Source organism: Mandrillus leucophaeus, unplaced genomic scaffold (genome assembly GCF_000951045.1).
Source record: "Mandrillus leucophaeus isolate KB7577 unplaced genomic scaffold, Mleu.le_1.0 Scaffold59, whole genome shotgun sequence".
Taxonomy (NCBI): Eukaryota; Metazoa; Chordata; class Mammalia; order Primates; family Cercopithecidae; genus Mandrillus; species Mandrillus leucophaeus.
Window position 1 is genome coordinate 3,640,990 of NW_012106363.1, and position 16,653 is coordinate 3,657,642.

Here is a 16,653-nt window from a genome sequence, read left to right on the forward strand (position 1 = left end):
CAGAGCAAGCCCAGACAAAGGCTGGGACACAAGAGTGCTGCTGCCTGCCAGGGTGCCCACAAGGTCTGCTCCTGGAGGAGACAGGGCCCTGCCAAGGGCCCTTGGGGGAGATGGGGTCCTAATCTGACTCCTTGGGGCTGAGACTCAGCCATCTGATAGTACTGCTCCTCATCCCTCCCCGCCCCCACCTGGCTCCAAGTGGTGCCAACCTGTCACTGCAGGCAATGAAGCTTGAGCATGTCATGGTACCCCAAATGGTGCTCATTAACCTCCCACTGGGGGCACCCCTGCCTGGGCCCAGAATTAGACATTCCCATAGAGCCCAGCCCCACCTTCTCTGTCCTTCCGAGAGGGTCAGAGCTGAGGAATTCCCTTTTTTGCTGAGAGACACGGGAGAGAGACAACAGAGGGGTACAGGAGATGCCAAGGCAGGGCTGCTCTTGGAGCCCCATGGCACCTGGGTTCACTGTGGGTAGTGTCAGAGGCCGTCCCCTCCTCAGTCTCCTGGGCCCCCTAGCACATGGGGGACAGGGGGTGTAACTCAGAGCTGCAGTTGTGGAGGGAGAGCAGCCTGGGTGTGCAGGCCAGGCCGCAGGGCCCAGCTTTTTCCCCTGCTCCTGCCACCTGAGGGGCTCCTGGGGGTGGAGGGCCTGCCTTTTCTCCACAGGGATAGAGGTGGTCTTTCCTGCTTCCCTCCCCTGCTCCAACATCCACCTGAGTGGCAACTCAGAGCCAGTCCTGGGTACCTCTCCCCTTCCACCCCTCCTGCTCCCCTCCCCCTCTGCTGTCTCACACCCGCTCCCCCCTCTCTCCCCATCTGGCATCCTCCAGCATCTTCTCTATCCTCTCTCCCCTCCTCCTCTTCCCCTCTTCTGCTCAGCCTGTTCCTTCCTCTCTGTGTCTGTCTTTGTGTCCCCTCTCGCCTATCTGGCTCTCTAGGTCCTATCTCTCACTTTCTCTCTATCTGGGTGTCTGGGTTCCTGAGTTGGACGTTTCTCCAGGATTCCCCTTCTGTGCCTATGGCAGATCATGCTCACGCTGGTTGGAGCTGCAGCGAGAAGAGCAGTGCGGGTCAACCAAGGCTGGGTCCCTTTCTGTCTTGAACCTGGGCTCCAGAACTATAAGGGCCTTTGTTTTACTCAGAGCTGGGGTCTCTTGGGGCTGGGCGAGGCCTTATCTCAGGGCTGTCATGGGGAGGCATAGGGTGGGTAACTCGGCCTGCCTCCTCAGCCTCCTCATGCCAGTTCTGCCCTTGTCCTCCTGCCGGCCTTTCTGACCAGCTGCCTCCCTCCCCAGGTGTTCAGCACCTACTCCAACGAGGACTACGATCGTCGCAACGAGGATGTGGATCCCATGGCAGCCTCTGCTGAGTACGAGCTGGAGAAGCGGGTGGAAAGGTTGGAGCTGTTCCCTGTGGAGCTGGAAAAGGGTGAGAGGCCAGGAGGCCAGGCCACTTGGGCACAGCTGGGGTTGACCCGGGTCTCATCTCTGGCGCCAGCTCCTGCCCTGTGCCCTCAGGGGCTCCCACAGACTTGCTGGGCCTCTCCCTCTGACTCAGGCCCTTGGTGACCTTCCCTGCTTCTCCCTTGTCGGCACCCAGAGCCAACAGGGACTCGGACCCAGGCCAAGCCACACCCCCACCACCCCAGTCATGGAACCACATTTGCACATTCAGTTAACAGGTCTCTGTAGGGTATTGTGTGCTAGGTCCTAGGCTCTGTGTTGGGGACACAGTGATGGGCTCTTGGGGAGATGGATGGGGAAGGCAGACATGGAAGGCACAGTCACATCTAATTGCACCCTTAGGTGCTGGAATAGGGGCTGGGGAAGGTAAGGAGGGGCTGCTGTAAAAGCGTTTAACCAGGTGACCTAACCAGACTGTGCTTGGGAGCATTCCCCGGGGAAGTGAGGCTTGAGTTGCACTCTGGTGAGGAGGAATTAGGGGAGTAGGCAGGAAAGGGGCTTGGCTGCATTTTCACAGGGAGGGCAAGAAGGGCATGCAAATGAGGCCTTGCAGACCACGTGGTCTTGTTGCTAAGATGGACTGGGAGCCATTTCGAGGCACAGGAAAGGTCTAGAAAGACCACGCCAGGCTGTGGTGTAGGGAGGGGATCACAAGTGAATGGAGAAAGGCCACTGTGGCGTGGACAGGAAGATGGCAGAGCGGGTGTGGGTGGACTGGAAAGATCTCCAGGGATAGAATCCACAGGATCTGGGGGTCATTTGGCTCAGGTGGAGGCTGTGAGTGGGAGGGAGGAATCCAGGTGCCTCCCAGGTCTGGCAGGTGGCAGGTGGTGGTGGCATCCCCCATGAGGGAGTGTTTGTGGGGGAAGGTCATTAGTTTGGACGTCAGAGGCCCATGAGTCAGGCAGGGGCAGGTGTGGATAGGGGAATGGACCTCAGGGGAGAGAGAATCTGGAGGTCTTTGGTCCTTGAAGCTGTGAGTACAGATGAGACTGGTTAAGAGGGAGAAGACCAAAGGCTTAGGGCTGAGTCCCATCCTGGCCACCCCCATCCCGGCCACACGCCCTGGTCTGCATATACAACAGTCTTACCTGCCTGTGCCACCTTTGGCACACTCCTCTACCCTTTGGTTCTTTGGAAGGGACAAAGGGCAGGGAGTGGCTCAGGAGCCCGCCTAGTTGCCTTGGCAAAGAAGGTGGACAGAGCCATACCGCTTCTTCAGTTGTGGGACATCCCCTAATGGGGACTGCTTCCTGATGGGGGTCTGTGCCCTGGAATTCGGGGTGGAGAGTCTTGTATGTCCCCTACAAGCCCTGTCATCTCACCACTCTCTGTTCCACAGACTCCGAGGGCCTGGGCATCAGCATCATTGGCATGGGTGCTGGGGCGGACATGGGCCTGGAGAAGCTGGGTATCTTCGTCAAGACCGTGACGGAGGGTGGTGCGGCCCATCGGGACGGCAGGTACCAATCCTCCCCAGTCTTGCCCAACCCTTTTTCGCTCCCCGACTGGCCATCCTCGGTGGGGTGAGCCACTGAGCTGGGGGTGGGTGGGCCTTCTCTGGGAGACTTCTGTGCTGTGTGTGCAGCTGAGATGTTCGGGGAGCGCTGCCCTGCCAGGTGCCGTTCCAGGCCCCAGAAATACAACAGCGAGCACAGTCAGCCCCCATGCCCTCAGGGAGCGTGCGTTCTCCAGGAGGGACTGGTGACCATGGGGGCTATAGGCGTATGTTGTGCATCCTGGTCTGGAGTATGGTTTGGGCCCTGGTAGGGAGAAGACAGGCATGGAACCTGTGTGCCTGGAGTATATTTGAGCTTTTTTTTTTTTTTTTTTTTTCCGCTTAACAAACATTGACTCTCTGACAATGTTGGGCTGGTCCTGGGCCCTGGGGAGTCAGTGGTGAGGGCCTGGCCCTTGAGAAATGTGCAGTGTAGTGTGAGGTAGACATTGAACAAGTAGACACACAAAAAGTGGTGAAATGGAGGGAAATGCAAGGTGCTGTGAAGGCATACAATAGGGGAGCTTAACCTCTCTGGGTATCAGGGAAGGCTTCCTGGAGGAAGCAGTGCTGGAGCTGAGAGCTAAGGCTGAGCAGGAGTTAGCTGTGCTGAGGGAGTGAGTGCAGAGGTTCCAGGCCGTGGAGCCACGAGCAGGCAGGTGTGGCTGGGGCATAGAGAGCAGGGGCCAAGAGGCTGTGACTAGACACATTGGTGGCGGTGGCTCTGGAGACTGGCAGTCTTTGCGCTTGTGAGTGTGCATGCCTTTATCGCGCATCCGTGGTTGCAGGGGGTGAGTTCTGTGGGACAGAAGGTTCAGGGAGGGCGTCCTGGAGCTGTGTGCCAGCCAGGGACCCCTGTGTTAGCTTTGTATTGCAGGGGTGTGGGGAGTGGCAGTAGGAAGGGCTGTAGAGCATCCCCCAGGTGGCTGTAAGTTAGAGGTTGACATTGGGAATCTCTTGTGGTGATACCTCAAACCCAGACCCCCTCCATGTGACAAAGGTGAGCAGGTATCCTTGTGCAGCTGGGTGACTTTGGGATCTTGTTGCTAGAGATGGGGCTGCCCTGTCAAGGGGCTTCTACCTGTTGTGGCCCGGGTGGCAGGGAGAGGGGCAGGGAACAGGATGCCCTTTCATTTACCCCTTCCCCCTCCCAGTGTGAACTTCCATAGCCTTTTCCCATTGCTGCCTGTGGGTTGTCTAAGGAGTGAGTGTGCATGGTGGCCGTGGCCACTCACTCATGCCCACCTGGGAGTGGCGTGTGTTGGGGTGAGCTCTTGACAATAGGCCATTTCCTCCATTTCCGTGTGGGAGTCTGAGAGAAGGCCTGGAGCTGCCAGGGAGGTGGAGTGGAGGAGGGAGGTGCCTGAGAGGCCCCCCACCCTCCATCTCCCTCGGCAGGCCGGACTGAACCTCCCCTTGTGTGGAGAACACAGGCTTCAGGGGACACAACTGGAGTGTGTCAGGAGGTGCACCTGTATCAGGTGTGTGTGGGACAGTGTGTGAACTTGAGAGAGTGCCATTCAGTCTTGGGGACTTGGGAGGACATCTGTGCACTCAATTCTGTGCAGAAATGTACACGTAAGAGGGTGGCTGTCACTTGTGTGCCGTGGGGCCCCTGGCCAGTGTGCATGGCAGAGATGAACTCTGAGAATGTCATACCGCTCAGTCAAGTATGATGGAGGAGGGGACAAGAGTGTGATTGTCACAGGAAGTGTGCCTGCCGCCTCTCCTGGTCCTGGACGCCTGTGTCTGCTTTGCTTGCCTGGCTCTCACTGCCCACACAGGTGGGCCTGGCTGACACTGAATCCTCTGGCCTCGTGAATGTTACGCAAGTAGACAAAGTATCAGGTCCCTGTGGGGACAAAGTCCCTGTGAGGTTTTTTGTTGTTGTTTTCTTTTCTTGTTTTTTTGTTTTGTTTTGTTTTGTTTTGTTTTTGAGGCAGGGTCTTACTCTGTTGCCCAGGCTGGAGTGCAGTGGCGTGAGCACAGCTCACTGCAGCCTTGACCTCCCTGGCTCAAGTGATCCTCCCCCCCATCCTCCCAAGTAACTGGGACTACAGGCACATGCCACTACACCCAGCTAATTTTTTTTTTTTATTGTTTGTAGAGATGAGTTCTCACTATGTACTCGGGCTGGGGAGCCTGGAGTTTCTGATGGGAGGAGGCTACCTCTACCCTCGCTCCATGGTTCCCCTGTGACCCCTTAACCAATGTCACTCTCCTAGGATCCAGGTGAATGATCTCCTGGTGGAGGTGGATGGAACAAGTCTGGTGGGAGTGACCCAGAGCTTCGCGGCGTCTGTGCTCCGGAACACCAAGGGCCGAGTGCGGTGAGAGCCCAGAGGGGTGGGGCGTGGGAGTGGGCAGGAGGTCCTCGTCCAGGCACTCCGCTCACCTGTCTACAGCCAGTTAAAGTTCTGGTGTTCCAGCTCACAGAGGTTCTGCTGACTCCTTGGCTGCAGGAGTTGCTGTGCCTGGAGTCCCTTGCCTCACACCTGCCTTCTCATCCCAGCTCCCTGGCCACTGCTGGCCACCAGTACTCAGCCTTCCTGGCCCACTGTCCACTACCCCTCCAAACTGTCCTCTAGGGCTTATTTTCCTTCCCCCTGCTTGTCCCCAACTCACTGATTGAAGAACTAGGACGTCCAGGGTGAATGCTAACCACACTGGGATCCCCTCATTAGGACCTCATCTTTCCCCCTGACCAGCCCCGTGTCATCCTGGGAAGACTCCTCCCCAGGCCTATAATCAAGGGGACTGGATCAGAAGCCCCCTGTGTCCACTCTACCTCTGGCTTAACATTCAGGGATCACTCCCTGCCCCTCTGCAAGAGGGGCACTACCCCCAGGAAAGGGTGGTGGAGAGAAACAGGATGTGGGTGGCCACCGGGAGGAGGGGCTGGTGCCTGGAAGTTCCACTATTTCCTCTCCATCCTAATCTCCAGTTGCCATCATCCCGCCCCTTCCTGAAGCTCAGGGGCTTGGAGCATACCCAAGAAACACCTCCGCAGCCCATCCCTGCTGGGAGGGTCATCTTCACCTTTCCCTGCCTCATTTTCTCCCCTGTGGCAGGGGAAGAGCCTCCTGAGTGCATGTACCCTGCAGCCCAGCCTAGAGGTTGGCTGACAGTCTCTCTCCTGCAGTACTGGCCAGAGGGGTGAATGGGCCTTCCTGCCTCCCTTGGGAAGGAAACCTGATAAGGGCCCCCATTCCCCCATTCATTATTAACACTGCAGCCTTCGGACTCAGCCCTCTCATCTCTCCTCCCCTGGGAGGGCCTGAGCTTGGAGAGGGGAGCATCAGCAGGGAGGATGGTGGCATTACCTGGCTGAGGACAGAGGCAGCGGATGATGCTGGTGCCCCTGCAGGTTTATGATTGGCCGGGAGCGGCCGGGAGAGCAGAGCGAAGTGGCCCAGCTAATTCAGCAGACTTTGGAACAGGAGCGATGGCAGCGGGAGATGATGGAGCAGAGATACGCCCAGTATGGGGAGGATGACGAGGAGGTAGGGAGTCCCTGCCTGACTGGCCGCGTGGTCGCCCCCTGGTGGATAGATGAAGCGTTACAGTCATCTGCCTCTACTGCTTCCCCTGCCCTGGTAAAAAGCCCACAGTGCCATTCCCTGTCCTCCAGCCACACTCTGTCTTCAGAGGTCGGACAAGGAATACACAGTCCTCTCAAAGAGCCCCAAGTCTGAGAGGAGAGTATAGCCCCTGGCCTTGGGGGACCTAATCTGAAAGGGAGATAGATCCAGAAGGGGAAAGACAGTACAGGCTGTTTCTTCAGAGACCCAGGCTGATGGGGAACTGACTCCCTCTGTCATCAGGGGAATACTAGGCTGTTGGGGGAAGACATAAACTGTGTCTCTGGTCCAGCCTCAGGCTGAAGCGGAAGGCACGAACCACATTCCTGGGTAGCTGTCTGTCTGGCGTGGGCAGACTGGTCCCAGCCCTGGTCATCAGGGCTGAGGGCAGCTGGGTGGGGAGGGCCCACAGTGTCCGGTCTCCCTTTGCAGACGGGAGAGTACGCCACTGACGAGGATGAGGAGCTGAGCCCCACGTTCCCGGGTGGTGAGATGGCCATCGAGGTGTTTGAGCTAGCAGAGAACGAGGATGCACTGTCCCCTGTGGACATGGAGCCCGAGAAGCTGGTGCACAAGTTCAAGGAGGTGGGAGGAGGGGCTCCCTGGAGTGGTGGAGGGAAAGGCAGGCAGGTCTCCTGCCCTCAGCACTGCCTACCCCACCCCGCCGGAGCTGAGTGCCTACCCCTCTGCCCAACAGCTCCAGATCAAGCACGCAGTCACTGAGGCAGAGATACAGCAGCTGAAAAGAAAGGTGAGGGTGTGTATGCGTGTGCGTTTGTGTGCGTACATGCGTGTGTTGAGGAGCAGAGTCCCCCTACCCTCACACCTGCACATGCTGACACTTAGGCACAGGCACCCACAGAACAGGCTGCTCTAAAGCAAAAGGATATATTAAGAGCTGAAGCTCTGGATCCATCTGCTCCAGTATCACTTGCTTCTCTGTGCCTCAGCCTCCTCATCCATAAAATGGAGTCATAATAGCACCAACACCACCGGGTCATTGTAGGATTAAATGAGATGTCAAGTTGGCCAGGTATGCTGGCTCACACCTGTAATCCCAGCACTTTGGGAGGCCGAGGCGGGTGGATCACGAGGTCAGGAGATCGAGACCATCCTGGCTAACACAGTGAAACCCCGTCTCTACTAAAAATACAAAAAAATTAGCCGGGCGTTGTGGCGGGTGCCTGTAGTCCCAGCTACTAGGGAGGCTGAGGCAGGAGAATGGCGTGAACCTGGGAGGCGGAGCTTGCAGTGAGCCGAGATTGCGCCACTGCACTCCAGCCTGGGCCACAGAGTGAGACTCCACGTCAAAAAAAAGAAAAAAAAAAAAAATATATATATATATTTATATATGTCAAGTCTTTCGCACAATGTCTGACATAATAGGTGCTCAATAAAAAGTCAAAGTAGGCTGGCGTAGTGGCTCAAGCCTGTAATCCCAGCACTTTGGGAGGCCGAGGCGGGTGGATCACGAGCTCAGGAGATCGAGACCATCCTGGCTAACACAGTGAAACCCCGTCTCTACTAAAAAAAAAAAAAAAAACTAGCCGGGCGAGGTGGCGGGTGCCTGTAGTCCCAGCTACGCGGGAGGCTGAGGCAGGAGAATGGCGTAAACCCGGGAGGCGGAGCTTGCAGTGAGCTGAGATCCGGCCACTGCACTCCGGCCTGGGCGACAGAGCGAGACTCCGTCTCAAAAAAAAAAGAAGTCAAAGTAGGCTGGGTGCAGTGGCTCATGCCTGTAATCTCAGCACTTTGGGAAGCCAAGGCAGACTGCTTGAGCCAGGAGTTAGAGACCAGCCTGGACAACGTGGCAAAAACCTATCTCTACAAACAATACAAAAATTAGCCAGGTGTCGTAGCGCACACCGGTGATTCCAGCTACTCGGGTGGCTGAGGTGGGACGATCACTTGGGCCAGGGTAGGTGGAGGCTACTGTGAGCCGTGATTGTGCCACTGCACTCCACTCCAGCCTGGGTAACAGAATGAGACCCTATCTCAAAAGAAAAAAAGTCAGTATATTAGCTGTGATACCGAAGCGTGCTAAGTTCCACTCTAGGTGTCTCTATGTTTGTGCTGTCCCATGTATGTCTGCTATATATAAGCCCATTGATAAATACCACCCAGAAATACACACACTGACACATAGCAGCCTGGCCCCAGGCACATAGTACCCACAGACCCCCTCACCCAGACACCCAGACACATAGAGACACCCACTCTACACAGACACGGTCACAGAGACAGTGGACCTGTACTTCATGTGATATTACACTCGGGCTATCAGCCTGGATACGCAAACCCACTCTGCACCCATCTGCTTTGAAACACACAGGCATGGCCATCTCTCAGACCACCTGGTCTAGGAAGAGTGTGACAGGACATGCACATTCTCACCTGGGCAAGCAACACAGAGGTGCCGACGCTGACACCACATGGAGACACATGACACACACACACGTGTAGCTTGCACAGATGCTTACACAAGCATGTCAGGTGCCAGCACCCTCACAGGCATGTGGATATACAGATTTCATATTAAAAGTCTGTATGGGGTCCCTGCTGGGACCTAGACTATAGGAGTCCCAGTACCTATGGGGCTTGTGCCGTGGTGGGGAGAGACAGATCTATAGGGGTCTTGCAGACATGGGAGTGTGCGTACCCTCCCACATGGAGGTATGCAGGAGAGGAGGGCGGGGTTTGGATGGCTGGGGCAGAAGCAGGGGCATTCCTGGCAGGGAGAGGAGCTCTGTGGAGCATGGAGGCTGGCTTTGGGGGAGGCCAGCCAGGAGGTGGCAGCATGCCTGTCAGGGAGAGGTGGAGGCAGGGCTGGACTGCCAGGGTAGGCTCTGGCTTGCAGTGTCCTGCCTCCCCTTTAAGGACTCTGGCCTTGGTCCTATAGATAGCATGGAGTATGTGGCCATTGGGATTTTTTGGAAAACCACTGCCTACAAAGTGGGAGGGCATGAAAGTGGGCAGTGCTGGGAGGCAGGCAAACTGGTTAGGGGCCCAGACAGTGTTCTGGTAGGGGTAGGCCAGGACTGCTCAGAGTATTGGCAGAGGGTCTGGAAAGGAAGGGTGGGTGAGCACTGCATTTCCGGGGTCAGAGTGACAGGCTGTGTTCCTGGGGTGTATGCAGAGTATGAAGGGGAGGGACACGCCAAAGGTCTGTTTGTGCGTTCCACTTACAGACCTCCTCTGGGTACCTTATAGATGTCTGGTACTGTTCCCATCACCATGATGGGCAAAGCCAGAGCTGACCATTGTTCTTGTGCATCTGCAAACCAGTGACTGTGTTGTCACACACTGGCATGGGGCTCTGTAGGAGAGAACAGGCTTCCTGAGCTGCTAAAGCAGGAGGAACCTGATTTGGGTGGAGGTGGGGATAGGGCTATGCTGTTGCAGGGAGTTGTGGGGGCTTCTCTGGAGAAGTGACACACTGAGTAGAGAGCCAAAGGGTGAGATAGAGGGAAATAATTAGGCAAGCAGGAGGGTAGATGGGGGACATTCCAGGCAGAGGGGAAAGCACATGCAGAGGCCCTGTGGCAAGTCTGAGGATCTGTGTGGCTGGGGGATAGAGAGCAAGGGATGCTTGCAGCAAATACTGGAAGGGGCCTGAGACTGAGTGCCAACATGTCTGTGAGGTTGTGGCACCTTTTAAAAGAGCAAATCAGGAAAGAAGGCATAGGTTTGTGCAGCTGCGGGGGTCTGATCTAGGGCATGGTACCTGGGAGGAGCTGGGAGCTAAAGCTGGGAGTTGGGAGCAAGGTTGGGCTGGGACTTGAGATTTGTGGCTCAGAGTGCACACAGGTGGTGTGGGAGAGGGGCCAGTGCCCCAGGGCAGTGAGTATAGAGAGAACAGAGGATCCAGAACTGAGCTGTGGGGGACTGGAAGTCTGTGCTGGGGTCACCTGGAAGCTGGGAGAGGAACCAGGATTGTTCAGGAAGCCACAGGAGCAGACTGGCGAGCAGGGCTGGGGCTGCAGAGAGGGGACAGAGAGCGATGGTGACCCTCACCTGCCCTTTTACTTCACGTGTACTGTCTCACTAGAGCTTTTGTGAGCTTGGGAGGCACATATCACTCCCATTTGACAGATGGGATTACTGAGGCTTGGAACATTAGTTGCATTGCCCCAAGTCAGAGTATCAGCGACAAACCGAAGCCTCCAGCCTCCCTGTGAGAGGGGTGCAGTGACAGGGAGTCTGGTGGGAGCTCTGAGGCCCAGCTCTACTTTCCTCTCTGGGTTTCAGTTCTCAGGCTCAGTCAAAGAGGGTTAGTAGTTGGGGTGCAATAGACTCCACAACTGTAGGAATCCCCTGGCGACTCTGGCACCAGTGCTAGGATGGGGGTACCCTTTGGCTCCTGCTGGCCCCCACCAACCCAGGGCCATGCCTTCCTCTCTCAGCTGCAAAGCCTGGAGCAGGAGAAGGGGCGCTGGCGGGTGGAGAAGGCGCAGTTGGAGCAGAGTGTGGAGGAGAACAAGGAGCGCATGGAGAAACTGGAAGGCTACTGGGGCGAGGCCCAGAGCCTGTGCCAGGCTGTGGACGAGCACCTGCGGGAGACTCAGGCGCAGTACCAGGCCCTGGAGCGCAAGTATAGCAAAGCCAAGCGCCTCATCAAGGACTACCAGCAGAAGTATGTGGCTGGGGGCTGGGCGGCCTGGGCCCAGGGAGCATTGAGAGGCTTTTGGGGGCAGTCCCTCCCCACCCCTCCAGCTGAGTAGGGAGGCAAGGAGCACAGAAGTTGGAGGGCCCCATGGTGGGACACCCGGCCTGGAATGATATGCATCAGAGCCAGCACAGAGCCAGACCCCCAGAGGCTTTGGGAAAACCTGGGGCCTCCCAACCTGAGAACAGGGGAGGACAGAGCTGCCCAGGTAGAGCTGAGGACCTGGGTCATCCTGGATGGAAGCCAGACCACACACCCTTACCTGCCATCTGTCCCTTGCCTATGCCCAGGGAGATAGAGTTCCTGAAAAAGGAGACTGCACAGCGTCGGGTTCTGGAGGAGTCAGAGTTGGCCAGAAAGGAGGAGATGGACAAGCTCCTGGACAAGGTGGGCCCGGGGCGCCCTGTGGGCAGGGCCCAATGGAGGGAGCAGCACTGAAGCCCCTACCCTATGGGTCCTGGAGGGAGGGGATGCCATGTCCTCACCAGGGGGATGGAAGGGGCTGGGATCATGCCTGGTGTCCAGACCTGACCCCCTACCCTCCTTTGTTTTCCAGATCTCAGAACTGGAAGGAAACTTGCAAACACTGAGGAATTCCAATTCTACTTAACAGGAATCATTCCTTGACAGGACAATAATTAACCCCCTCCCATTGTCCTCCCTCCCCTGTCCTCAACACCCCACCCCTCCCCCTACCAGCCTGGGGACAGGTGCCCCGACTCCCCCCCACCCCTCCACCCCACCTCCCCCAGCTTCAGGGACCAGAGGGCTCATATCACAGGCCCCCTTAAGATGGCCTGGGCAGACAGAGGTGGCTGGAAGGGCGGCCTCTTTCCTGCCCCATGGGGCTGAGGCACAGAGGCCGAGGGCTGCCAAGGGCTGGCCTGGTGGTCGATGGACACAAGCACCTGCACATCAAGCTGCCAGACTTTACACACTCCAGCTTTTGTCTCTGGACTGGAACGGGGCTGGGGCTCTCCCAGCATCTGCCATCTGGAGGCTGCTCCCTGCCCATGGGGCACCTGGGTGGCCCCTGGGCCTCTTGACTTGAGATTCTACCTTCTCGGCCCTTCCCTCTCCCCCATCATTGTGCTGTCTCTGTTGCATTCCGACCCTCCTGCTTGGGGGGTGGGGGCATTGCCTCAACACCTCCCCCATCCCTGTTCCCTGTCCTGGGAGGGATAGAGTCCACCCCAGAGCCCGGAGGCTGGGCCTGGCCCTGGCCCTGCACTGATTTCTCATGTGTCCTTCGGGAAAAGGGGAGTGAGAGTAGGAAAAAGGGAGAGTTCAGGACACCTGGTCCCCAGCTCCCCATTTCCTGGGGCAGCAGCCCTCAATTTCTCCTTGTGCCTCCCCTCTCCCAGGTGCCAAATAGCCATAACCTCCTCTTGGAACTGTTATGTGGCCTCTCTGGGGTCCAGGTTTCCTGGTCAAGGCTGGGAATGCCCAGGAGGAAAGGCTGTCAGCTTAGGGGGTCTGGCTACAGAGACCCTGGTCTTAGGCAAGGGAAACATTTCTCCCTGGAGAGCCAGGTCCTATCCTGTGCCGCCCTGCCTGCCCAGCCCAGGGCAATGCCTGGAAGCCTACTGACATTGCAGGGAGTCAGCCTCACCCCCCACCCCCTACTGTTTTTCCAATGTTTTGACTGGAGGGCAAAATTTTACTACTACTCATGTTTTTGGAGACCAGGGCTGCCCTGCTGGCAGCCTGCCTTCTAAGTGAAATCAACTCTGTTTCCCCACTTTAACCCCAAATTGGGGCTTGGACCAAGGGAGGTGAGATCCCCCCCAGGTCCCCTCCCCTTTCAAAATCCATCTCATTTTGCCACTTCATGCCCTTGCCCTAACTGGGTTTTTGTTCATTTTTTAAAACCAGAGCACCTATCCCATCCATTTTGGCTTCTTGTCCCCTGTAAATAGACCATGACTTCGATCAGTATTTCTTGTCCCCACCCCTTCCTATCCCCAGATGTGCCCCCATCCCCTGAAGGAGCTGGCCGTCTCAGTCCTGGGCCCACGCACTTCACCCCGGCAGATGGAGGGGGCGGAACTGGGTGGGTGGGGCCACTTCCAGCTGCTTGGGCCAGCGGCCACCCCTGCCCAGCCGTCCGGAGGACCGCGTCTCTGTATATAATATATATATGTATGTATTGTTCCCGGTTTTGTACGGACCATGCCCTCTGTCAGGTCGTCCCCATAAAAGCAGCCCCCAGAGCCTTGCTGCCTGGTTTCTTGATTCACTGGGGTGGGGAGTGGGCAGGGATCAAGGATGCCAGGCTGCCCCAGTGGTCCCCTCCCACCAGTGCTGCCTCTAACCCTGAGGAACTTCCTACAGTGTCCCCCCCCCCGCCGTTCCCGGTTCCAGCAAACTGCTTCTCTGCCCCCATTCCACCCAGCAGCACCTATGCTTTTTGTCCAGTCCTCCTGGGCAGGGCTGAGGGTTTCTAGCGAGTTTGTTCAGTCTGTATTCCTTTTTCAGGGCCTGCATGAAGTTCCAAGGATGGGCTAAATACAGCAAGGTGAACCCCAAGTCCCTCCCCCAGAAGGCCTCTAAACTGTGGGGACACTTTCAAGAGGCACACCATGTGAGACAGGTGAAGGATCAAAAGATAGCTGGGAGTGGGAGGTGACCGCCTGGCAGTTTTGTCCCCAGGGTCCTAGAAAATCTGTTTGCCTTTTCAGGCGGGCCAAGTGGCCTGAAATAGCCCCAGCCCCTGTGCTGGGCCAGCAAGCCTGTGTGCTGACTCACCAGCTCGAATGCTAATGGGTCTGGGAGTCTAGGTGCCAGGGTTCCAGGGACAAGCTTTGGTGAAGTCCCAGAGGGGTGAGAGCCAGCAGGGAATGGGGCAGGAGCTTCTGGCAGGCCCCAGGGCCAGTCTTTCCTTGCCGGGGTGCTGGTGTACAGATGTGAGAGACCTGAAGCATGGAGGCACTGGCACTCAGTGGTGTGGCACTAGGGGATTGTCACCTTTGCCATAAGGAGTGAAGTCCCAACTTCAGGGCCCTTCAAGGTCACCTTGGTGGGTCCTTGACAACATCCAGATGGGTGGCCAGCACCCTTAGGGACAGTCTGCTCCAGAAGCATCCCCTGTAGATGGCTGTGTCACACAGGTCCCATTCATGCTAAGCTGAATTCTGGCTTCCCACAGCTATCCCTCAAAAACCCTAGGTCTGCACCTCAGGCCAGTCCAAACCTGCCTCCCACCTGAGGGTTGTCTGGAAACCTGGGGATGGTGAATGCTCCTCCCAAGGCATCTTGGCTATGTGGACGATTGTTGGAACACTCTGGGAGTCCTGAGGATGCTAAAGACAGATCAAGGTGTCTGATCCCCAAGATCAGAGACCACTAAACCACAGGATCACAGGTCATAGCTCCAGAGTTAGAAGTCACTGAACCCTGGGGCCACCAAGGCTCTGCTCAGGAAACCTAGCCAAGAAGTGAAGTGGCGTGACCTTCCTGGGTGGGGAGGCAGGCATGAATGTTTTGAGGGTTTCTACTGGGCTGATTGGGGCTAAGCATCCAGGGTGGGGTCCCTCTGTCCCTCCCCCACTCCCCATCTGTCCTGTGTGTTAGGTGAGGGGCCTATACATTGTTTGTTTCAAATGGTGGGCCATGTAGCCCCTCACATTTAAGCCCAAGTGTGTTGTGTGGCTGGAGGCGTGTGTGGCTTTGCTGTGAGTTTCTCAAGCCTGAGCTATGACTTGCCCATGATACACAGTATGTCCATGTTTGGGACTTCATCAAGTGACTGTAAGTGGGCCTGTCACCTTAAACCTCCCTTATCCCCCCACTCGCCCAATTTTGGAAGCTTGAGTAGGTTTGCCAACACTTGCCAATAAGGGGTATTTTCCCAACTCCCAGCTTAGGCCTCACTAGGAATAGGGGGAAAAGGGGCTCCTCCTGGGTCCTATGGCCTAGCAAACATACCCCTCATCTCCCCACCCCCTTGGGATGTACAGGGGCTATATAAGCAGTCCCACTCCAGCCCACCACCCAGAGCTCACCAGATGCCTACAAAGCACATCCCCCTTTAAGACCCCCAGATGCAGCCCCCACAGCTGTCAACAGAGACGTCACCCTTTCCCCAGATTTCTACAATCTAGCCTCCTGGCTGCCAGAAGATTCTGAAGACACCCAGAGACCCCCAAACTCCCATAAAATCCCTAGGATACCCTCAGACCCTAAAGGCTGTTAATTCCATCCTCACTCACAGTCACAAGATTGTCGGGGTTCAACAGGCCACTTCCCAGAGGCCTCAGACTGCAGAGTCCTCTGGGCCATCAGGGAACTCTGTCCTATAGACTCCACACCTCTTCCTTGACTCTAGACCCCTAATCCAGCTTCACCACTTACTTGCCTTTTTTTTGTTGTTGTTGTTGTTGTTGTTGTTGTTGTTTTTGAGACTGAGTCTCACTCTGTTGGCCAGGCTGAAAGGCAGTGGCACAATCTCAGCTCACTGCAACCTCCACCTCCTGGGTTCAAGCAATTCTCATGCCTCAGCCTCCAGAGTAGCTGGGAATACAGGCATGCCACCATGCCTGACTAATTTTTGTATTTGTAGTAGAGACAGGGATTTCACCATGTTGGCCAGGCTGGTCTTGAACTTCTGACCTCAGGTGATCCACCCACCTTGGCCTCCCAAAGTGCTGGGATTACAGTCGTGAGCCACTGCGCCTGGCCTTTCACCACTTGCTTTTGAGCAAAGCACCTTCCTTCTTCTAAGTCTCTGTCTTCTCTGAGGCAGTGGGTAATGGAAACACCCACCTTGTGGGTTTATTGTGAGGGTGACAATAGATGATCTGAGAGTGCCTGGCACCTGCCAAGCTGTGACATGCGGTAGCTGGTTGTGGATCCCTACATTGCCTCCCATGGCTGGCCTGCCACTGCTGCCAGCTCACCGGGTCCAAGTCTGATCTCATCCGTACCCACCCCCACCTGCTCCAGGGCTCCCTGCCTCAAGCCAAGGTCCACAGTCATCCTAGACCCCTCCTCCCTCACCTCCTAGTCCAGCAGGTCCCCAAATCCTGTCAGCTTCTTCAGTGTCAGCTTCTTCAGGCCTGCATCCTGAAGGGCTTTCAGCTTAATCTGTAATCTTTATGCCCACTGCCACCGGCCCTCAATAGCCTCCAGAGCGTCTTCCTGCCTTCAGGGTGCCCTCTGCAACCCTGTCTCCAGAGGAGCCAAGGGTGCTTCCTAAATGCACACCTGAGCCCCTCCCTCCTCTGTTATTTGTGTGTGTGCATGTGTGTGTGTGAGGTGGGGCGGGGGGCGGCTGGTAGAATAAAGTGCAAGCCCCCTGCACCTCCCCAGATTCAAGTTATCTTCCCCTCTTGCCCTCCCACCCCCAACACCCGCTGGCACTTCCCTATCCCGACCCGCAGTTGTAGCCAACACATCACCTCCTCTGGGAATCCCCCCGCCCAGCCCCCGCCGCGGCCGCCGGG

General features: G+C 56.7%; 1 protein-coding gene across 1 annotated transcript; it reads left to right on the plus strand.

The window, feature by feature from the left end:
* The first annotated feature begins 1,286 nt into the window (after window positions 1-1,286).
* PPP1R9B (protein phosphatase 1, regulatory subunit 9B) lies at window positions 1,287-13,424 on the plus strand. The gene is made up of 9 exons (XM_011999276.1): window positions 1,287-1,429; window positions 2,807-2,927; window positions 5,188-5,292; window positions 6,330-6,465; window positions 6,976-7,128; window positions 7,241-7,294; window positions 10,947-11,176; window positions 11,500-11,596; window positions 11,766-13,424. The coding sequence occupies exons 1-9, from the start codon at window positions 1,354-1,356 to the stop codon at window positions 11,817-11,819; spliced, it is 1,026 nt and encodes a 341-aa protein (XP_011854666.1). The 5' UTR covers window positions 1,287-1,353; the 3' UTR covers window positions 11,820-13,424.
* Window positions 13,425-16,653: the final 3,229 nt, after the last annotated feature.

Bases quoted from the DNA above. Each gene is read 5' to 3' on its own strand.
- PPP1R9B (XM_011999276.1), top strand. From the start codon at position 1,354: ATGGCAGCCTCTGCTGAGTACGAGCTGGAGAAGCGGGTGGAAAGGTTG. The intron at 1,430-2,806 runs GTGAGAGGCCAG...TCTGTTCCACAG, and splicing joins CCCTGTGGAGCTGGAAAAGG to ACTCCGAGGGCCTGGGCATC. The intron at 11,597-11,765 runs GTGGGCCCGGGG...TTTGTTTTCCAG, and splicing joins TGGACAAGCTCCTGGACAAG to ATCTCAGAACTGGAAGGAAA.